This window comes from Xiphophorus maculatus, chromosome 18, assembly GCF_002775205.1.
Source record: "Xiphophorus maculatus strain JP 163 A chromosome 18, X_maculatus-5.0-male, whole genome shotgun sequence".
NCBI lineage: Eukaryota > Metazoa > Chordata > Actinopteri > Cyprinodontiformes > Poeciliidae > Xiphophorus > Xiphophorus maculatus.
The window spans coordinates 24151017-24174694 of NC_036460.1; the positions used below are offsets into that span (position 1 = coordinate 24151017).

A 23678-nucleotide genomic window follows, 5' to 3' on the forward strand; every position below is an offset into this window, starting at 1 on the left:
GTGCTCTGATACCCCTAAATAAAATTCTCTGCCACTAACCAGATGACTGTGAACTCATCTGGTCAGTAGACGGAGTCCTCCTCTGTGTAATCTTATCCAGCTGTTCTGTGAAGGCCTCAGAGGATTGTTGGAGAACATTAGCGGACAAACAGCATCACGAAGTCCAAGGAACACAGAAAACAGATCAGAGTTAAAGTTGTGGAGACGTTTAAAGCAGAGTTAGGTTATACAACAATATCCTCCGCTTTGAACATCTACCTAAACCCAACTGAGAACCCTAAGCAACACTTGAACATTAACATTTTTTTTTTCTCCGAAGAGTTTTTGCGGCGCTAGTGGCTCGTATTTTTTACACAGTAGGCAGACAGGAAGGAGGGTGAGGAGAAGACATGCGGCAAAGGTCGTCGGGACCGGGAATCGAACCCACGACGTCTGCGTCGAGGACTAAGGCCTCCAAACGTGGGGCATGCTAACCCCCTGCGCCACCACAGCACGCCCCCTGAACATTAACATTTAAATACTCGGTGTACAATCTGATTCTGCCTCAGCTGATTCGCAAAGAAACGTGGGTGAACCGTAGCGATGGATCCAAAACGTCTTGGAGCTGTAATGGCTGTAAAAGATCATTCTGCAAAACATTGACTGACTGAGAGCGTCCAAAACACAAACGCGCATAACCTTTTTTAGAAACCATGTGACATTTTCCATCCAGGTCACAATTATGCCCTTCTTTATGTTTATACGTCACATGAAATTCCTCTAAAACAAACTTGTGTTTGTCGCTTCAACGAGACAAAATGTGATGAGGTGCGAAAAGGTATAAAAGACAGCATGAATCTGGATTTTAGCAAAATGCATACTGACTGAAAAGCCTTGTGTCACAGATGCTTCATAACATAAGTATGCCTCTTCGTATCTTTCATAACCACTGGTCTATTCATACATTCATTAGATTTCTCAATAATTAAAAACAAATCTCCACTATAAAAGTCTCGTGGGAATTCTAGAAGATCCACTTCCACAGACATACCTTTCTAAACAAACAGCCACTGCCAGACTTATCTCTCACTTAGTGCAACCACAATGTAAATGATGTAAGTACTTTGAGAGCAAGACAAACTTCTCGTCGTTTCAAGCATAAACTTCCTGTGTGTTCTGGTGCTTGATGACCTGGGACAGGTGCTGGCTGGAGGGCCGCATGCCATCCCTCTTAGTTGCTTCGTCACGTCTGGTATAAATAGCTTTACCAAAAGCAACGCAGTTGCATCCCAACAGAGGGGAGGGATCACCTAGTCCTCATAAGAGACCGGACCTCACTCACTGAGTGTGCGGACAGCATAGCTTACATTTAAGCCGCACGCTTCAGACATGGGCACGCGTGGATCCAAGCCAAAGAAACAAGTGCAGGTCCTCCTGCTGGGTCTGGACGGCTCGGGAAAGACCACCCTGCTCTACAAGCTCAAGTACAACGAGAGCGTCGTCACGGTTCCGACTGTGGGATTCAACGTGGAGATGCTGGAGACGGACAGGGGAAGCCCAGGACTGACTGTGTGGGACGTCGGGGGCCAGAGGAAGATGAGGCCCCACTGGAAGCATCACTTCCTGGACACAGCTGGGCTGGTGTTTGTGGTGGACAGCGCGGATCGGAAGCGACTGGACGAGGCCCGCAAGGAGCTGCACCGGGTAATGGGACCAGTGAACATTTGTCCGCTCACTTCTGGCATTTAACACCGAATTATTTCATTAATGTGTGAATAAATTTAAGCTATTTAGTAGATTATTAGTGCTGCTTAGTTTTTGAATGTAAAATCCTATATATGAGATGAAGCAGTGAATCCTTTTCTAAACTATGTTAATGCACAGAGATGAATCAGTCTCATAATCAAACAGAAATTAGTCTGAAGGGACTTTTTTTTACTAATGCGTTCAATAAAATCACAAATAAAGAAGCAAGATTTTACATATTTCTCAGGATTTAAGATCCATTTAGGACTACATCTACAATGACCAGCCTTCAGTATGGCAAGGAATCAGTATGGTAAAGAGTTGTTTTTAATAATGAAATTAATTTCTATTTACTAATTATTTAAATAATTACAAATAAGCACTAATTATAATTCAACTTTGCAAACTATATATACAAGTCAAAAGTGAAAGTTTATGAAACAGAATTTAAAAAAAGATTTATGAGGAGTTTACGATCTCTTAAAAGCTTAAAGGAGTGGGTTTTTATGGGTTAAAAGTTATATTATGTTAATTTGAAGAAAGGAAGAAGGTGGAGGATTTCAGTATTGAAATAAACTTTGAACCATCAGTTTTCATCAGAATAACCAGAAGTGGTAAAAGTAGAAACAGTGCTTCTCTGGATCAGATTAAGATATTTATGTTTCCTGAAACAATTAGTGTTTCTGCATCAATGTTCTCTCACGTCGGTCCCTCTCTCTGATGAAAGGACAGCCGTGCAGCAAAAAAATCCAAAACAAACATTGTTGAAGAGCACAACACAAAATAAGACAAATGTGATCAGACTGTCACTCTGGTTCTTTGTGTTACTATCTCAAAATTTATAAAAGCTTCTTAACAGCTAGAGCTTTCAGGGGAGGAGTCATTAGGGGGGGACTGATCAGCCAATCAGAGACAGACCTGGAAAAACATGAACAGCCAAGGAAAAAAATTAAATCAGTATACAGTACAGACCAAAAGTTTGGACACACTTTCTCATTGAATTCAATGAGAAAGTGTGTCCAAACTTTTGGTCTGTACTGTATATATTTTTTCTGTTCTAAATACATAAAATTAGATAAGTTACAGCAGAATGTTGACATCTATTGACAAGCATTCATGTCGGGTCAAAAAACATCTCGCTGAATGTTGGAGATTCAGGGAGACTGACAATTCCAAAGGCCCCTGACCGACAGGGGGCCCTCCGCAATTCTTTATTTTTCATAGAAATAAATATAAAATGGGGCCCTGTCAATAACAAAATGAATCATATAGTGTTTTCTAAAATTTCTTTTAGTAGTAAAAATGAAATGTTCCTCCTCCCAGACCAGAAAGCACACATCTATATTTGTACTGAATCATCGTCCCCCGGATCTGCATGAAATGGTTTGTTCCTGCTTGGAGAGCTTGGCGGTTTTCAGCAGCAGTCAGTGGGAGACCAGAGCGACCGTGGTAGCTACTATGCTACTAAAAAAAAGAAATTGATAAAATCAGGTTTTCAAAAAAATAGAGAGATGGAGAGAGAAAAAGGTAAGAGTGTCAATATGTAACCCAGTTCTTCTCCGAGAGGTGGGTAGATTGTGAAATTATCAACCATTTAGCATAGTTAGCTTAGCTACAGACTGCTGTATGCCTCCATTTCACTAGTATCTAATGAATTAAGGAAAAATATGGAGAAAACATTTTTTATTAAAGTTATACACTGCAGCGTGAACAAAATGCAACAACATAGCATTTTTTGAGAAGTCTGGATTGCTTCATGTATATTTTGCATGTTGCCTATGACTGTTGCTTGTGGGGAGAGATATTTCAGTAAGTTAAAACTAATAGAAAAAATGCAAGCAACCTGCTTGCATACTGTATGCGGACTGTTAGACGTAAATATCATGAGCAGTAAATATTGTGCTAGTATCAGTATTGGACCAAAGAAAGCAAGGCAGTTGCAAGCCTTTAAAATTGTGACGCTTTTGGTGGGTCAGATAGACTCAAAGAATTGAAACAGCAGCTGCGTGGGGGGGCCAATTTAATTTTTTGCTATGGGGCCCAAGATTCCTGGCAGCGCCCCTGCTAACTGCATAGGTGAGAAGTTGTGACTGGATTTAAAAGATTCAGCAAAGGATCTGGAAACAATTCTTCTTGTTAGTAAACAAATTGTTTTAAAAACTGTTTGTACTACAAAGAATAGAAATATACCTCATAAGTGGTTGGATTTATTTAAACTTTGTATTTCACCTCACAATAATGGTGTATACTCCTTTACATTTTAGATCTTGAGGAACCACAGTCTAAAAGGAGTTCCCCTTGTGATTCTGGCCAACAAACAGGACCTTCCAGGAGCTCTGAGCCCAGAAACACTCTGCCAGGAACTGGACCTGAGGAGAGCGTGCGAAGGCAGAGCGTGGTTCATCCAGCCCTGTTCAGCCACCATGGGAGTGGGTCTTGAAGAAGGTTTTAGAAGGATGGTCTACCTAATGAAAAACCCACTGAGACAGACTCAAGAGGACATTAAGGTGAAGATGAGGTCCAAAGGATTTAGTTTCACAATAATCAAAAAAGCTATGGTCTGTGGCGGCTGATGGTTTTTATGCCTTTTTTTTTTTTTAAACAAAACGTTTTAGGTTTCTAATTGCTGTACTATGCTTGTCATTTGCAAATAGTGATGGACATTAGTTATTCTGCATGGACCAACATTTCATTGTGATGCAGCCACAATGTGCTCTGCTGTGAAATATTAAACCACAGCTGAACATAATATGAAATCACAAGGATTTTGGGTTATCTGATTTGAGAAAAACTGTGATTAAAAATGTTAGTTGTTGTTTATTTCAGCTCTATTTACTCCAAGGAAATGATTTGTTTGTAACCTCAGTTTTGTATAGTAACTGCATCAATCAATAAAGATTTAAGTACATACTTTTGCTGATTTTTTTATTGAGTTGGTGATTTAGACTCAACACACAATACGTAATTTGTCAATGTGTCCTTATAATGTCAGTAGATTGGATAAGAAGACCAAAAACTTTGGACAACTTCCATATAACTTTCACTTTTGAGCTACTAAAATAAATTTACTTTTTAATTTTATTCCAATTTGAATGCACGTGATTGTTTTCTGAAGTATTGGGATGTTTAAATGTTTATATATATATATATATATATATATATATATATATATATATATATATATATATATATATATATATATATATATATATATATATATATATATATATATATATATATATATATTAATAGATATGATTGCGTGGGCATTGCCTGAGTGAGTAAGGTGTGGCTCTCCCACCACCCAGACGTGAGTGGAGAGACCAATGAGAGTGAGGGGGATTTCCCCACCCTTCCTCTACGCCAGAGCGAGGCTGCCCTCCACCACCCGGCATTCCCAGTATGCACCGCGGACAGCAGCAGTAGAAAATACTCAGCTAACGAAAGGCTACGAAAAGAGAACCAGAAAAGGGGGGTAGCTCACCAGCTAAATTCAAGAGCCTAAGTCTATCCAACGTTACCCAGAAGCGCTAACATGGCTGACAACGAGAAACTGGACAACCAGCGGCTGAAGAATTTCAAGAATAAGGGCCGAGATTTGGAGGTAAAAGTTGTGCTGCTGATCGGAGTCTGCGCTGCCGCCGCCAACGCTGCTGCGTTCACGGCCAGCGTTTCGCCTCTCTACTCCGCTGTGACGTCGTTTCTAATTCCCACTCATCGGGGAACTCTGGTGCCTGAACCCGGTCGGGGCCTTCACTTATAACCCAGTGGAGACGGCTGGCCTCGCCGTGGAGGTCTCCCCGCTTGGGTTTTTGGTTTCGTTGCCCCAGCAGACCGCGCTGCTTGTTAAACATGTCAGAAAAGCCTCCGCTGGGTGAGCTAGGCCCGCTGGGGGCATGCTAGCTCAGCTGAAGCATATCGTTTCCCCGTTCCTTTTTGCTCGGTGTCAAATGTAACCCATATAACTAAAAGTATATATAGTAAATTTAAATGTTTAATCTACTGGAATAGAAGTATTCTCCTTATAGTTTTGTTAGCATGACAGTAGATTAACGTCATTTTAGCACTGCAGCAGGCTAACCTGCTTAGCTTGGTAGTAGCTGCAGTTCCACCCATCCCCCGTCCCGATAATCAAAAACAATGGCGGAAACCAGTTAGCTTCTTAGCTACCCTGTTACGTTGCTGTAAAGTCGGTGTAAATAATTACGTTTTGACTACGTGTTTAAATTGCGTGTGCTTAAATCTCAAATATCTACTTTTTTTTTCAGTTGGAATGATTGACAGATGAAAGCTAAACATGCTAGCTGCTGTCGGATCAATACATAGCCAGGTGATTTACAGTCAGCTCGGTGTGTCACAGGGTCTCATGGAGGCCGGTGGGTGTCGATATTCGTCTCGATCGGCTCACTGGTGGTGTGTATGATTCCGTAATACTCATACATCCTGTCTGACAACTGCTTTCTGTCAGTGAGACGGGCCTCAGGGGTCATGTCGTATTTTAGCGTGGTAACAACTATACATTGAGGTATGTAAATGCTGAACACACCCTTTATCTCTAAACAAGCACCTGGTCACCAACCAAAACTGTATCTGCTTATTTAAATGCCATTAAATGTATAAGTGTCCCTGTGTTTAGACACACATGACTAAGTTTAATTCTGACCACAAGTGAAACACCAGATCAATTATCATCGTTCTGAAATTCACACAACTTGCATTAAAACGGGTCCAATTCATATTCAGAAATTACGTCAGCAAATAATGAAATAGTCTTCTCGTGTGCAGATTAAAATTCAATACCTACACCCCTAATCAAGCCGTGCTAAAGTACAGTGCAGGCCATTTTGGTTTAAAATGTAGTTTAGTGAAAAATCATCCTGATTAAAGGATTTAATCAGCATTTCAGTTGATTAAATCATTGCCATCGTTGACTTTGAGGCAAATTATTCTCCAGTGGAGGCATGTTTATGGTCTGTTGTGTTGAGCAAACTGTTGGCAGTGCTAGAAAGGAACGGTTCTTTAAACATGAAGAAGCATCTTACAGAATCGGTTCAGTGTGAGCGCGTGTCTGTCTGCCACGACCGACTGAAGAAACATGACACTCAAAATATAGACTTTCATATCCTTCAGGGAGGATATCCCAGCTTCACACTAGCATGCTTGTCCACCAAACTTTGTAATAAAATGTGCAACATTATGTTACCGATTTTAGTTAAAGCAATACTTTTTTCTTGTTTTGCTATAAACATACAAATGATTACACTTACTGTAATGTTGTTTATGTATTTTGGCATTGATGCGTAGAATTAAACAAAAGTAAGCACAATTTTTAATAAACACTCAAAAGTTATTAATCACAGCCACACCAATATACCAAACTGATGCTAGATTGTAAATTAGTCCAGGTATTTGCTTGAGTAGCCAGCCTGCAGCCCACTGCTTACCAGACTTGGTTATTATATTGATTCACTACATATAAAGTGAAATTTGTTAAGCCTTTATTTCTTATGATTTTAGTGGTTATGCCTTGCAGACAATGAAAATCCAAAGTTGACTGTCAAAAAATTACTGTCAAAAGTAAAGCATATTAATTTCTTAGAGAGTTGAGTGAAAGGAAAAATTGTGGAAGGAAAAGGTGCATCAGCAACAAGGATAACTACAGCTTGGATGATTTTTAATCCAAATCTACTCCATAATTTGGGAAGATTCACTAAGAGGCAACATCTACAAAACCTTAAAGAGACAAATCCCACATGGGCTACAAATGTCATATTCCTCATGCCATGCCAGTACTGAACCAAAGACAAACGTCAGGAGCATTTCTCCCGAGCTGAGGAGAAAAAGAACTGGCCTGTTGCTCAGGGGTCCAAAGTTTTGTTTTTAGATGAAAATAAAGTTTGCATTTCTCTGGGCTGCCATCACACCTCAGCAGAACCACAAGCTGATCGCCTCCATCCCATGCCGCACTGATGCAAGCGGAGCCCCATTAAAATAATGAATGCATTGAAGAGAACATACTTTTCAGAAGCCTAACATTTCTGTTTCTAATTTTTGAGTTTTATTTTCTGATAAGAGTGACGACAGATTTAAAATTTTCACAATATTCAAATTTCTTGAGGTGTACCTGTAGTTTGCTCCATGCAGTCAAGGAAAGTTCCTGTCACCTTTTTGGTTTCTCTTGCTTCACATGAAGACAACTTTAAACCATAGATACATAAAACTATTAAAAACCTCAAGATTCTTTATTTATGTTTGCACTGAGTAAATATTAATTGACAGCTGTTGTCAATATGTGTTTTTGACTCTCTCAGTCTTTGCAGTGGAGTTGTGTCTAAATAATAGAATTTCATCTGTTACTGCAGATGAAAATATTTCTTACTAAGTGAAAATATCCCATCTCCTGGTTTTCATATTTTATTTTATGGTATGTTTAAGTTTTTTGCTTAAAAATACTAATCTAGCATTAGTCTGGCCCATATAAAGTTGGACGTTAGCTTGTAGATGAAACTACATTTCTGTTTTTATATGGAGATCAAGCTCCCAGAGTCTGCAGGACCAGCAGAGAATCAAAGTAAAATTGTCTTCAGGCAGAGACTCCAACCGAAGCAAACTGTACAAGAGGCCACTTCTGCAAACTGCAATTGGCCAATATTATCAGTGAGCCTCGGATGTCTGTTTTCATCAAGTGTTTTTCCCAAAGCAACACAATATTCACTACATAATGAAGGTATTTCTGGTATGTATTGGTAAAACATACCAGACTAACCCAAATATAATTCTAGTAAAATAGCTACTAACTGAAGCCAAGTTGCAATCGGTCAGACTGTACATTATGGCTATCGTATGCAGTGTCCAGCTATAGAGTTGAACTTTGCTGTACGATCAGTGATTTTGTATCATTTTTCCTTTTTATGGTTGCTATATTCTTGTATTCTAACGTTCATATGTTTTCTACAGACCATGAGACGACAGAGGACCGAGGTAGTGGTGGAGCTCAGAAAGGTAATCTCTTGGTCATATTGTATCATCAACTAAAACTACCCAGTTAGACAGTTTTCGGTGTCTAATCTGAGACCTTATAAATATTCCAGTGTTTTTATTAAGTACTTTGTTCCTTTCGCCACAGCACAAAAGAGATGAGCACCTCCTGAAGAGGAGGAACGTTCCCCACGAAGACGTGTGCGAGGACTCCGATGTTGATGGAGATTTCAGATCGGTAAGTTTTTTCTTTTTTTCTTTCTTTCTCTGTTTTCAGTCTGGTCGTTGTCTAAAAATCTAGTCAACATTTTTTATCTTTAATATTTGAATTTGTGCTGCCCATGTGAGGCTTCTTTGATACTTTGAGAATACATCACTGTTCAGAAATAATCTCATGAGATTTACCGACATAATCAAAGTGTAGAGTGCAACTAACCTCATCCTTCCTGTTTCATGCTTAAATTATTCCTTTGTGGGCGTTGTTAAAGGTTTAGAAAAACAGATTGAAGTCATAGGTATTAATAATCAGTTTTTCTATTTTGGGTGTTAAGTTTACCATCAGAACTTGAACTATTTACTGTACACTGTTTTTGGGGCTTATTTTCACCAAATAGTATTCATTTGTACTAGAGTTGTGCAATGTAGCGAATTTCTATCATTTTTGCAGCAGCAAAAGGAATCACAAAGGCAGCAATATTTATTTTAATATTTTAAGTCACATGCATTACTATTGCATGCCAATGGTATATTTGGCCAGATGAAGGGGATTTAGTTGCACAATCGGTACAGATTGAAGTGACTGAGCTGAGTAGTAGGGTAGAGAAGAGAAGAGAGAGGAAAATGGAGATGATTGTAACAGTTTTTGCCAATTATGTCTAATATCTTTCAGATTTTTTAAAATATTGCGCAGCCCTAATTTTGCTCTTGCATCATAAAACCCTCTGTGGCCGTCTTTCAGAACATGCAGTCGGGGCGAACATCAGAGCTGTCTGTTTTACACACTAAAAATGTCACCGGGGAGGGGGGAATCGATCTGGACTCCCACCTTCAGTAAAGGTCTGGGTTTGGTGGCATTGTGGGATTAAAATGTCCACTCAACTGTCCACTTCAGCACCGTAACTACTTTACGGTGCTGAAGGCTGCTTTTGCCAGTATATCAGCAAAAGCCTACTGGTTAAACTCGGTGAAAGGCTTTAGAGGGGCCTTGTCCCTGCTGTGGGAATATTGAAAGTTGTCTACAATAATGCCTGGGTTATTTTTTCTGACACATTTGTTTTTATTCACAGATCTTCTTTTTTTTTTCAACAAAAAGTGCAATTTCACCCCTAATTTGTGCTTTTTGATAAGTGCTTCCTGAATTATGAATTGCAGGTTTTTCTTTTCTTTTTTTTACTCAACTGTTTTATATCTAAGGAATGACAATATCTGATAATGATGATTGAGATCTAAATTATGGAAGGGGTCCGCACATCCTTAAAAAGTCTTGAATTCATGCATCGATAATAAATACCTTAAAATGTCTTAAATTGATAAAAAAAAAATATACGTTTTCCTTGAATACGCCAATCAAGGTCTTACATTTTGTCATGGCATTACTATTTAACCTTGTAGGGTTTTTTTGTTTCATGGAACTTTTCTGCCAGGCAAACACTTGAGTCACCTGCAAACATAATCATTTCGTTCTGTGACTCAAGGTGGTTGCGGCTTCGGCTAACAAGTTAAGTTAGCCGAAGTTAAGTTAGCTTTTGTAAAGTGTAAATTTATCACAGGTAAAGTGTAAATTTAGCACCTTTTGGCTGGATAATGTTCATCTTCTCCATTAGCTCACTTCTGTTGTCAACTCACACGATGCAGTGTTCATTCTGTGCTAAAAGGCTTGTCACTACTACTATAAATTTAAGACACAGGTCTTAAATTTCAATGTTAATGGTCTTAAAAAGGTTGGCGGGTTTACCTGAAACTCTTAGCGCAGTGTCTGTTTGAAGTAATGGTTTCAAATGACCAATCTACACCTGACTTGAGGATGTTTCATTTGCACACTAACAACCAGTAGTACAAAATATTATATCTATCTTCTGCACATAGTCTGATTTAAGGAGTTCAAACGTAATAAGAGTTTAGTACCCAAATGGGAAACATAACCCCAATAAGTGAACAAGGGTCTAATTTGAATCCTTAGAAACGTCATATTTCTAGATGAAATCACTGGTGACGTTTGATCATTTTATAGTCATCATCATAATTCCTCAGGAATACTTAACTACCAGCAGAAATTAACTGATTTTCAGCAGTATTTTTGTTATATGGTTATAAAAGGAAGCAGGTGGAGTGGAAATGGAAACAAGTTTGTGTAAAATGGGGGTGTGAAAGGATCCTAGAACTCTGTCAGATGGCAGCAATCTGATCTAAAAGAGAGAAGTCGAGGTCAGTGGGTGATAAAGGCCGAGTATCCCTGCAGCCTTAAAAAGTATTAAGTTCATGCATCTAAAATTAAGGCCTTTAAAATGTCTGAAATTCATTTTTAAAAAGTTGACCTTACATACATTAATCACGATTCTTAAATTTTGTATTGACAGAACTATTTAATCTCGTATAGGTTTTTTCCTCGCTGGACTTTTCCATCAGGCAAACGTTTGAATCGCACTAAGACGTCTTAATTTCGTGCTGTGACTCAAGACGGTTGAAGCTACCGCTAACTAGCTGCTAATATAGCCTAGCTAGCTTTGTAGGTTTATCACGAGTAAGTGCAAATTCATCACTAGTTGGCTGGAAGAAGTTTGCACATTTCTGTGGAGATATAGGTCTTAAAATCAATTCATAAGTCTTGAAAGGGCATTAAAAAGTCTTAAAATTGACTTGGTAAAACCTGTAGAAACTCTGTAAAAAGGACGATTAAGGTGCCCTCCATTCGGCGAAGTTTGGTGTAGAAAACATCCGTTGAGGCAAAATTTCAGTGATGTGTTTGTTATGCAACCATCTTATAGACCGCTCTAAAGCACCGCCTGCTACATCATCGGCCGTCAATGTTCCTCATTAGCTTGTAATATGCAAAACATCAAGAGGCCTTCTTTGTTCACTATTTGTCAGTAAACGCACCATGATGACCTTTCAAGCTTCACTCTCATTCTGGTGTTTAATGTTTAACACGTTTTATTTTGCATCTCTTCTGAAGCTAATCTCTGTAATCTTCTTTTGCAGCAAAACACCTCTCTTGAAACAATAGTACAAGTAAGTTGATTTGAATATTTTAAATTCATTTCTGGGTTATTCACTCAGACATTTTTAAACATACAGCAACGTTAAAATATTTGAAAACTCTTCAAATCAGTGCAAATAGGAAATGATATTGTGTCTTTTAAATCGATGTATTTATTTCTTTTAAATGCAGTATTGCTCATATAGTTGCTATGTTGATTTGCAGAATGCCACCAGCGATAACCAGGGCATCCAGCTGAGTGCTGTTCAGGCTGCCAGGTAAAGAAACGCAGCTCATGTCTGTTTACATTTCTACTATTAGCATATCATTAAATTATTCTTGTACTATTACACAGTAATATATTTTTACCAAAGTAGTCTAAATTAAGATATTTCAGGATTTATGTTTCTGTTCAGTTGATGTTTGGTCTAAAATGTCACATGTTGCACATTAGAGATAAAAACAAGCAGGACGTTGCAGTGAGTTAACTTCACTGATCATCCTGCTGAGGGTTGCTGCCATGCAGGTGTATTTATAAGCTGCTGATTCTGCACTTGGACACCATCGCTTTTATTTTCAGCAAGCCTTTTGGTTATGGCTGATTGGCTCTTGTAAAGTAGTGTTTCAGTGTTGCAGTCTCAGAGCCTGACAGTTTTTCCCAACCAGCAGTCAGACTCGTCTATTTAATGGATACTGGAAAAGGCCATGCATTTCACTTATGTTGCCCTTTAGAAGGGGAGCGGAAAGCTGCCAAAATTTATAATCGGATCAATCTCCTTTACATTTCAGGATTTTTTTTTCTTTTCTCTAATGCTTTTAATTATTTATATTAAAGCTATGCTCTTGATGATTTGGTTTTGTTATATTGAGTTCTAAAAACGGAGCTCATAAACATTATCCAATAGAACAGATGCGTTTCAAAGATGCTGTTAACTTAGACCACACTGCAAAAACACAAAAACTTGCTAAGTAATTTTAGTCTTGTTTCTACTACAAATATCTTAGTTTTGTCTCATGTCAATTGTACTAACTTACAGGTAACTTTTTAGCAAAAATAGAAGCTTGTTTTCAATAAATAATTCCTTAATATTGATTTTTAAAATGTATTACTTCCACTGGCAGATTATTTCACAAAAACAAGACTGTCAGAGTGTCTTGTGTTAAAGCAGGACAAAACATTTGCTAAACCCAAGTTTTCCTGGAAAAGCGATCAATCCTGAAGATTTTGGTAGCTGTTTCTCTGTTGTGATGTTTGCTTTATGCAGGATGTCTGCGCTTTCTTAAAAAGTTTTAAAGCTGTCATTTTATTTGTATTTTAAAAAAAACTTTGACTTGTGTGCAGACTCAACTTAAGACAGTTGCCACTATCAATAACAAGCTATCTGCTAATAAACCTTTGCTAGCTAAAGGAAAGCAAGGGCAGAGCTAGCTGGCTTTTTTACACCCATTTTGGATAAATGTTAATCTGCTGGATGATGATCATCTTCACCACTGGCTCACTTTTCTTACCAACCCAAATTATTTACGCGTTTTCCATTTTCTTTTGTACATTTATGTTGTGATACAGGTCTTATTTTCCATAATGATCTTAAAAAGTCTTGAATGTTAATTAGTGAAACCTGCATAAACCCTGTTTGTAATTTCACAGGAAGCTGTTGTCCAGTGACCGTAATCCTCCCATAGATGACCTGATTAAGTCTGGGATCCTTCCCATCCTGGTGCACTGCCTGGACAGAGATGACAAGTAAGCTAGCTGCTTTTCTGTCTGCGCATCTGCCTGCAGTAATGACTCATGCTTTATTTTCCTTCCCTCTAAGTTTGTGATAATTATAGTCAAAGTTAGCCTCATTCCTTGATCCTGTTCAGTGTTATGCAGATGAGCTGCTTGGATTTTGTTTGACTCATCTGAATAGTTCCGCTGTTATGTAAACGTGTTCTAGTTTTTCCAAAGAAAGTGAACGACTAATCATCCTGCTGATATTGTCGAACTCTGCTGCCTAGTCCCACCTCATCAGTCGGTCCATCTTGTTCCCCTGCAGCCCGTCTCTGCAGTTTGAAGCCGCCTGGGCTCTAACCAACATCGCGTCGGGTACCTCAGAGCAAACCCAAGCTGTGGTTCAGTCCAGTAAGTTCAACTCTGCTACAAAAATCAAATCCTTTTATTCCCACATTGTTTGATTTGTTTGGATGAGCTGCTAGTTCAACAATAGGAACGACCCAGGGAAAGTTTGTCCGTTTTTAATTCTCCCAGGGAAGAAGGAATATCACAGTATTTATACTAATATATGTAGAAACAGTATGACAGATTTCTTCTTTTTAAAACTCTGCTAATTACGCAACAAAAGTGATATCCCAACCATATCTAAAGTAGTTGAGAGATGTTTGGGACTGTTACTGTTTGGAAATTAGGTTTCCAACCAAAAGTGAACAGAGGGTTTATTTTTTAACACTTTGTCACCCTGAAGCTTTTGACTAAAGGTTGTTTCCATGATTTGTTTCATTTCTAGAAACTGCAATAAAAAAAAAACAGATTTTCTGCACGATCTTATAATCTTCAGTTTAGTTATATTATTTTTAAATCTTTACCTTTTCTTTTTTTGATATGTCCATTTTTTTTCCACACTGATTTTTAAACGAATTCAGTTGCTTCTTAAATATGGATGCAAATAGGTTTTTGCTCCTGAAAATGGTTTAATTCAGGTTTAGAGAATTGAGGTCAAAACATTATAATTCAAACATCAAATCTTCAAAAATATCATCCACTATGAGCTTCTTGGTCAAGATAAAATGGAGACTTAATATTTACTCCTAAATCAAACCCCACTGTATGTATTTGCTGTGAAGTTTACTTTATATAGTTAGAAGTTAAAATTAAGCAACCCCAAGTGTAAATATGGCATCACATGAAAGATGAGTTAAAAACATCGCTATCAAAATCATATGGACCTGGCTTAATTTAAGTGATTTCAGTATAATCTGCTAAGTTATTTATTTTCTGAATTAAGAAACTGTGTGAGCTTTAAAGGGTCTTAATATCTTCTATTGGCTTCCTAAAACTTGGAGAAACCCTGAAAAATATGTAGTAATTTTCAAATTATGGCTCATAGATTTGATTCCTGACCTAATGCATGGGCTTTGAGTTTCTCTTTGGGTACAGAAACCTGCTGCATGGATTAACTTTTAAAAATAACCTCATAAATTTTTATCTGAAGAGTTTAGCTTTTTCATAAGATGTCACAGCTTTGCAGGTAACACTATGTTAATGATACTGGTGGGGTTATTAGTGCTGGATTGGCCTGCGGTTCCGAGTGAATCCAATGGGAAAATCTGATGTTGAAACACTGCAGGTGGCTCGTTAGATAATAATTGCATGTCTAAAGAGGGTTGAGATATACTTGGTTTCATGCTGCCCGTTTGAAGTGTTTAACTTGCCAGAAGGTACAAGTACCTCCGAGGTGTGAATGATAAAGTAACGGCTATTTTAAGCAGAACTATCAAAAGATATTGAACCCAACCTGAAGTAGACGTCCGTTTATTAACCGTTTGGTTCTCCTCTGCAGAACTATAAATCTATAAACAAAACTTACGTCTTCTAAAGTGCTATTCCAGATTTTTATTAGGTGTTCTGGATTAAGCTAGAATATACTTTTTGTTTTGGCATGTCTTTGTAAAGGCTCGTGTACTCAGACTTCTGTCTTCATCACAATCTGTTTTGTGAAGATGCTGTGCCGCTGTTCTTGAGGCTGCTCCACTCTCCTCATCAGAATGTGTGTGAACAGGCCGTCTGGGCCCTGGGAAACATCATCGGTGAGTAACCGCTGACTTCATCTTGCTCTCTGTTCACAAAGATTATGAAGATTATGATGAGAAAACACTCATTTTATATTTGACAAAGGATGTCAGAAGGTGCAGCGTTTCCAGGCCGTATCGTTGTGCTCGTGCAAACCAAAGCGACCTGCCTGCATGTTTTCTTTTAAAGCAGTTTGAAAACTCATTGTGGTTCCTGTACATGTATTCAGGTGACGGCCCACAGTGCAGAGACTATGTGATTAGCTTGGGAGTGGTCAAGCCCCTGCTGTCCTTCATCAGCCCCTCCATCCCTATCACCTTCCTCCGCAACGTCACCTGGGTCATGGTCAACCTGTGCCGCCACAAGGACCCCCCACCTCCAATGGAGACGATCCAAGAGGTGTGTGTGTGGAGATAAAATATTGATTAGGGCCGAGTGATGTCACTATAAATAAAATCTGAGCTTTTTTTTTTTATATATATATATATATATACCAAATTTGATTTCTGATTTTAATCCATTTTTTCCCTCACTTTTTTCCTTAAAAAATATATAAATGACAAAAAATATCTTAAAAATTGGCTTTTATTCAATCGTTCTTTTTTTGAGTTAACTTGAATTTAAAGTTGAAAAACTGTAAAACATGCTTGTCAAACAAAATGGTAGTTTTTTGTTCACTGGGTGAACTAACATCACTCTGAACTATGGAGACCCAAGGAATTTATGAATGAGTAAAAATCCAGTTTTTCCAACAATTAAATCTTCAAAAATGGAAAATTCGATAAATTGATATAACCGTTATCACCCAACCTTAGTGTGTATATAGGCACAATTATTTTGTTGCTTGTTATTGGGAAGACATTATTTTTTTTTGTGGAAATATTTTTGGAAATATCCGTTTTATCTCGGAGATCCTGCAAATGGTGAATATGTTCATTTATGTTGCAAGAGCTCCTAATTGGTAAATCTGCAGGTCTCAGTCTTTAAAAGACACCACAGCCTCATGTGAAAAGATTGAGTTGTGATTCAGATTTTTTTTTTATGCACCTGGTGAAGTTATAATCAAAGCTTTATTTATTCTCAGATCCTGCCTGCTCTCTGTGTGCTGATCCACCACACTGACGTCAGTGTAAGTAACAAATTAGTATTCTTCTTTTTTTCTAAACCATTACAGATCAGAAGAGCAGCAGAGAAAAATCATCTATTTTTTGTTCTTTCCAGATCTTGGTGGATACTGTCTGGGCTCTGTCTTACCTGACGGATGCTGGGAACGAGCAGATCCAAATGGTCATCGACTCTGGCATCGTTCCTCACCTGGTACCGCTGCTCAGTCATCATGAAGTTAAAGTTCAGGTATGAAGAAGAACCAAGACGATTTAGAGTATAACATGTACCAATCCTGGGCACACAGCTGCCAGACAGCGCCCCCCTGCTGCTGCCTGGAACATTGATTGACAATGAAGTTGTCATCAGTGTAGGATGTGGTCAAAAGACGTTCACCTCCAAGCCTTTCTGTGACTCTTCCAGTCTCTCAGCAACCTGCAGATGACACTCTAAACCCAGTAATGGCCACTTTCTGTTGATCTCATGACGTCAAAATGTGAACAGCATGATGAGGAGGACTGTTTGAACACTAATTCTGGTTAAGCAAGGAAGTTTATTGGTCAACTCGTGGTTCAAACACTTGTTGTGAGTTTTGCCTTTAATCTCCTTGTTGGACTGCAAGTTGGGCAAAAAGCACTGAGCAGTTGGATGTAGGCATTCGGGAGTTTAGAGAAGGTCACATTAAGTTCACCTGTAAAGGTCATTTGAGGTTCATTCTAAAATGTTACCTAACTTTTGTAAGCAGTGTATATCATAATTTAGTTCTTCCAACGATAGTCAGGTCTGAACAGTAATTTCTGCTTCTTAAAAAACTTTGTAGCAACTTTACTTCTCTTCTCACTGCGACTACTTCCACACCTCCTCATCCTGTAAGTTTGTGTTTTCCGGTTCCTCTCCACATCCAGACCGCTGCGCTGAGGGCCGTCGGTAACATAGTGACCGGGACAGACGAGCAGACGCAGGTGGTCCTCAACTGCGACGCCCTCAGCCACTTCCCATCGCTCCTCACTCACCCCAAAGAAAAGATCAACAAGGTAAAAACCTGTCTCATTTTCACGCCACACACACACACACCGACAATCTTTAGGAAAACTCCACCTTTGGTATGGAAGTGATGAAATCTGAGACTTTGTGCAGGTGTGGTTGTCATGTGTGAGAGGCTATGGAGTAGTATTAGATAGCCAGTAGACTCGCCAGCAGGACGATTCGTGAGGATGAAGACTGTGAAGAAGACCGGCCACTGTAGTCAGTGACAGATCAGGTTTAGCTGTGTGTGTGTGTGTCAGAGTGAATGTGTGTCTCACGGGTCGGAGGAGTAAAGGGTGCTGAAAAATCTCTGCTGATACCGGAGTGCATCTGAGACCAGTCATTAAAAAAACCGAGGCCTCGTTTGTGACTGGACGATGATTAGAGCCTCAAATCACCCCCTCCCCACCCACAAGCACGCTCGTCTCAACCAGAGGTCAACTCATCCGGGTTGACCTCTGGGTTCTGATCCAACTCATAAACACTTTTTTAAAGTTTTTATTTTTTCTGCAAGCCTTCAAACAGTTTGACTTTATAAGTAGCATGTGATCAGTCTATCAGGATTTATTCTTGTATTTGAACTCCCTGTCCTGTAGGAGGCAGTGTGGTTCCTGTCCAACATCACAGCAGGCAACCAGCAGCAGGTGCAGGCTGTCATTGATGCAAAGCTGGTTCCCATGATCATCCACCTGCTCGACAAGGTGCGGATCGTTTGCTTTGTTGTTCTGAAGACGATTTAAAATAAAGAATAAAATATGATGCTTATATTGAATCTATTCATTTCAGGGTGACTTTGGGACCCAGAAAGAAGCAGCCTGGGCCATCAGTAACCTGACGATAAGTGGGAGGAAAGATCAGGTAAAATATTGTTGCTCATGTTAATTCCTGTCCCCGTTTTTATTTATTTTTATTTTATTTTAGTTTTTACAAAACACCTACAGGCTGTCATTGATGCAAAGCTGGTTTGACACCCCTGGTGTGTCTCTGTGTAAAAAAAAAAAAAAAAGTTTATTTTACAGAAAACAGCTCACCTACATTCATTCTGTAATTTAAGCAGTTTTATCAATTAACTTTGATTATGGCTTACAGTTTTTTTCAGAAAATTTGAATGCCTTGTACCAATAAGAATAATTTTAATAAAGAAATCCTAAATTATGGCCTATATCAGGGGTTGTCACTCATTTTAAGATCATGAATGTCTTTAAAGGGCCAGTTGTGGCAGAATGAAACTACCTATTAACAAACTTAAAATATTATAGCTTTATCTGCATAAAAAAAAAGCAATTCTGAGAATGAAGTCCTATGATTGACTTTATTTTCATAATATTGTGACTTGTAATTTTATAACTTTGTTCTCTTATTACTACAACTTTATTCTCGCCTTTATTTTTGTAATAATCTGACTTTATTTTTGTAATTTTATTTATTTTTTCTTAGTATGGCCCATAAACTCTTCTAGTATCTGGATAGCAACTAAAATATTTATGGAGGTCTGGATGTGACACATGTGGCCTACACAACCACATGGAGGACTGACTGACACGCTTGGGTCAATGCTGAAAAAGCTAGCCCAGAATACTAAATTTGTACATATTAATGCAAAGTTGAGTGGAAGGAAAACGTATACACCCAATTGTGGTAACTAAACATTTTTAGATGCACCTGTGTGTTTGAAAAAGTCAATAAATATTGTAGTTGCCCATAATACACGTTGAAAGTGCATATAAATAAGTCTTTGCTTACAAAGACTTATTCCTCGTCTGAAATGTGTCGTCCCACAGGTGGCCCACCTCATAGAGATGCAGGTGATCCCTCCGTTCTGCAACCTGCTCACAGTCAAGGACGCTCAGGTCGTGCAGGTCGTTCTCGACGGCCTCAGTAACATCCTGAAAATGGCCGACGACGAGGCGGAAACTATCGCCAATCTCATTGAGGAGTGTGGAGGTACGTTCAGCCGCCGCCGTCGTCTCTGTAAGGCTTTTGTTTTCATTTTAAACGTGGGATCACCTTTGACCTTTATGTTCCGCAGGCCTAGAAAAAATTGAGCTCCTGCAAAATCATGAAAATGAAGATATCTACAAACTGGCGTATGAAATAATAGATCAGTACTTCTCATCCGATGATGTAAGTGACACAGTGTTGTTGTTTTTTTTTTTTTTTTTGTTTCATTTTGGATTTTTTTTTCGCTGCTGACGCTCCGTTTCTCTGTTGCTTGTTCAGATTGACGAAGACACCAGCCTGGTCCCAGACGCCATCCAAGGCGGGACTTTCGGCTTCAACGCAGCCAACGTGCCAGCCAAGGGGTTCCAGTTCTAGACGTCACCCCGGGGGGGTCATTCTGGAGTTTTGTTCGCGATGCAGCACCCTGTTCAACATAAACCAATTAGGAGAGAAAGAGCGAGAGAGAGCGAGTGTGAGAAATTCGATCCATTGTGCTTGGCTCGTGGGATCCATGGCTGCATCTTATGAGAGAGAAAAATATGTGGATTTCATTTGGCAATCCAGGGGGAAACCAGCCCAAATGAAGTTTGAGATGGCGAGTGGATGCGAGTGAGAATGAGTGGCTACATGTTGCAAAAAATAAAAAAAAGAAGAAAAAAAAAAATCTAAAAGAAGCTAAACATCTACATCGACTGCGTGGAGAAGACACGCTGACGTAACTTCTGTGTTTATTGGAGCCGCTGTCGACTTCTGGAAAAACTTCAAAACGACGGAAAGAAAAGAAAAAAAACCTTGGATGTGGATGGGAGCCGTGGACATTAACAAATAGGAAATCAAGACATCTTGAAATATCTCGAGAAAAAAGCAGAAATGAATATAATTATGAACAAAGATGAAACCTAAATCATCACAATTCTGCAATTCCCCCCATTCGCCACGAGAGGGCGCCACCTAGCCCCACCCCAACCAACTGGCCACGTTTATCAGGCAGAGTGTGAATGGACTCATTGTGTATGAATGTCTGGACTCAGCGCAGAGGAGCCAGGTTCATCTCCTCTAACGAGAACGCCCTCTGATTGGGCGACCATCTTCAAGCCCCTCCCACTCCGCTTCCCCTCACCCGCCTCTCCTCGAATGGGCGGGGCCAGGAGTCCGACTGAACGTATCGCGTGTGCGAGCGAGAGAATGGACGGATGAGTGGTTTGTGTGTGCGCGTGGCTGCGGGGCGTGACTGGGAAAGTGCGCGTGTCTGGATGAGAGCGCATGTGGAGGCGGGAAAAAGACACACAAAAAAACGACGACATCTTGAAGAGAAACGCAACAACACAGTAAAGGTCGCAGGAAAAAGAATTTCTGCCTTCTGAACGAGGCCGATCCTCAAAGAACTTTGGAAAATGGAAAAAAAGAGAATCATCACAAAGATTAATATTTTTTTTGTTCAGAATTATTATTTAGTATTAATTGACACTGGACATTGTTTCTGGGAAGCGTGGAGGAGCAGCAGCAGTGCATCGAATCAAGATGCTTATGGGCTTTTCTTTTTGCCTCCAGTGTGTTCCTTTGTTTTTTCTTTTTTTTTTCTTTTCTCTTTATTTTAAATTTTTTTTTTTTTTTACTTTTTTCTGCTTTTAGTCCCACCGCTTTTCTGTAAAGGTGAATGACGACGACGACCGTCTTATTCCATCCTTCCACCTGAACACCAGACGTGAGCTTTGATGCTGTGAAACCCGTGAACCAACCAGATCCTCCTGTAACCGCCTCACCTTTCCTTCATTTCGCAGCGTAGATCACCGCTTCGGAGCGCTGCTGCCACAGCTTTTGAGCACCGCCACGGGAGAACAAATCGACGGCCACGTCTCGTAGGATTGTGAATCATAACCCTTGCATGTACCTAGCACAGTTATTTTTAGGGTAATTTTAGTTTCCTTAGGCTGTGAATACAGTGAAATTTTCATTTTGAGTAATACTGTGCTTAAATGTTACATGTGTCCCTTTGCCTCCCCCGCCCCACGCCTCGCCCTCCTTTCTGCTCACTATTGTCAAATTTACTAAGTAATCTGTATGGTTTTGCACATGTACTGCAAAGTGAGGCCTGGGTGAGTGTCGGTGGGCTCCGACCCGCTGCTGCCGCCGCCGACCCCTTTACATTATGCATCACTCAGCCACAGTCTTTGTTGTCTTTCTAAAGTGATCTAATTATACTTTTTAGTGCTATTTGAGAATAGAATTACTTTATTTCATCAGCAGCAGTCGACGAATCTGCTGATGTATCTCAGTTTGACTTGGAGGGGATTTAACCTCGCTCCTCTCAAAAGGTCAAAGGTGTCCCATGTGTCAGACTGGAGCTGTTCAAGGCGGGTTAACCTGAGTAATAATTAAACCCATGGACAAGTTTGCTGTAACTTAAGTACCTTGCAGAGTCCTCTCCCTTTACCCCTTTTTTGCTCTTCTACAAGCTAAATGTACAAGCTTAACCTCTTCTGTTTTTTTTTGTTTTGTTTTGTTTTTTTGTTAACTTCAAACACTGTAGTAATGATTATACATTGTGCTCATAAATCTTCTGTTGAACATAGGGGTAATATTTTTTTGTTTTTTGCAGCATTCCTTGTTAGCAAAGTGGTTTCAAATCTTAAAATTATGACCTGAAAGAATGGAGAAAGCCTAAAAACCTTCTTTTTTTTCCCCCCCAGGGAGAAATGAAGGTTAAAGGACAGGTTGTCTTCATGAAAATAAATAGTGAAACCCAAACTGAGAGAATGAGTGTATATGTGTGTGCTCTGTTTATGAAAAATCTAAATTAATCTCGTTCCAGAACAATTTGAACCTTTTTCATGCCCGTGTGTGTTGCCATTTTTCACATGTAGACGGTCTCTCATATAAAAAAAAATTCTCTTTTTTACACATTTGTTAAAACTGTCACTTTGTTGTGACTGTAAGGTACGTGACAGATTATCTGAAAAAAATCCAGCTTCTCCGCTTTCTTCCTGTTCTATTGACATTTGTAGAAATGCACAGCTTTGTCAGAAACAACCAATCACTCAGGAGGGTCTTCCTGCTGTCAATCATTCGTGTGTATACACCACTCACACACTCTCCCTTGCTTTCTGGTAGACTTATAGCAGAGCCTGCCCTGAATGTTGAGACAGGGTAGCATGGCTAAGAGGGTGGTTAAACCATTTTCCTGAAACGGTAAGTTAATTCATTTTTTATTAGTGGCACCTTGCAACTAAATTTCACTCATGTACATTTTATATGTGCAGTTGAATGACAAAGTCTGTTCTGAGCAGCATGTACACAAGCATGACTGATGACACTAAGACCCTGTTCTTGGTTGGCTGTGTTTTGGCCGGGAGCTTTGCAAATCTGCAGATCACAGTAGGATTACAGGGAGGAGGTAGAGGAGCTCTGGTTGTTGCCTTCCCTCACATATTCGGTTTCAAGTTATTCTGCCATGACCTAGTGACACTTTTCATAAACATGTAAAAAAAAAAAAAAAAAAAAAAAAGTTGCATACTGCAGCTTTAAATGCTGTACATTAATTTTACAACTTCTAAGAGTGGGGGGAAAACTTGAGCACACGTTGACTGAGTAATCAGCCAAAAACATCAGAATATGTTTGTAACATTGAACTCGGCTTCAGTACCTAACATCATGTGCAACCAAGACAAAATTAATGATGGGAGAGTTTCCAGCTCACTCTGGGGAGACCGCTAAAGAGAATTTATCTGGGCCAAACATGGTATGAATGAGAGGTAAGTGCCTTGATTTGATGTGCAGTAAATGGATCTTGAAACGGTGTGAAAAGGGCCAACATCCCATGATGCGGCAGCCACCACCATGCTTCATCGAGTACTGTGGTTTGAATGCTGTCTTGTGAAGCGACCGTAAAAAACCAACCGAACTCTCGGTCCGCCTTGT

At 39.4% G+C, this 23678-nt stretch overlaps 2 protein-coding genes across 2 annotated transcripts; both read left to right on the top strand.

The window, feature by feature from the left end:
* The first annotated feature begins 1347 nt into the window (after positions 1-1347).
* arl14 (ADP ribosylation factor like GTPase 14) lies at positions 1348-4602 on the top strand. Its single transcript, XM_023351681.1, has 2 exons — positions 1348-1683; positions 3990-4602. The coding sequence occupies exons 1-2, from the start codon at positions 1369-1371 to the stop codon at positions 4296-4298; spliced, it is 624 nt and encodes a 207-aa protein (XP_023207449.1). The 5' UTR covers positions 1348-1368; the 3' UTR covers positions 4299-4602.
* Positions 4603-5096: 494 nt separating this feature from the next.
* Positions 5097-22514, top strand: kpna4 (karyopherin subunit alpha 4). The gene is made up of 17 exons (XM_005807994.3): positions 5097-5329; positions 8683-8727; positions 8852-8941; positions 11902-11931; positions 12125-12177; positions 13548-13643; positions 13939-14024; positions 15620-15706; positions 15919-16088; positions 16774-16818; positions 16911-17042; positions 17699-17827; positions 18416-18520; positions 18606-18677; positions 19601-19763; positions 19849-19943; positions 20040-22514. Exons 1-17 carry the CDS (start codon positions 5261-5263, stop codon positions 20133-20135), a joined length of 1563 nt encoding a protein of 520 aa, XP_005808051.1. The 5' UTR covers positions 5097-5260; the 3' UTR covers positions 20136-22514.
* Positions 22515-23678: the final 1164 nt, after the last annotated feature.

Coding starts and splice junctions, on each gene's coding strand:
- arl14 (XM_023351681.1), top strand. CDS start 1,369: ATGGGCACGCGTGGATCCAAGCCAAAGAAACAAGTGCAGGTCCTCCTG. Junction 1,684..3,989: donor CCCGCAAGGAGCTGCACCGG/GTAATGGGACCA, acceptor TTTACATTTTAG/ATCTTGAGGAACCACAGTCT.
- kpna4 (XM_005807994.3), top strand. CDS start 5,261: ATGGCTGACAACGAGAAACTGGACAACCAGCGGCTGAAGAATTTCAAG. Junction 16,819..16,910: donor TCCACCACACTGACGTCAGT/GTAAGTAACAAA, acceptor TGTTCTTTCCAG/ATCTTGGTGGATACTGTCTG. Junction 19,944..20,039: donor AGTACTTCTCATCCGATGAT/GTAAGTGACACA, acceptor TTGCTTGTTCAG/ATTGACGAAGACACCAGCCT.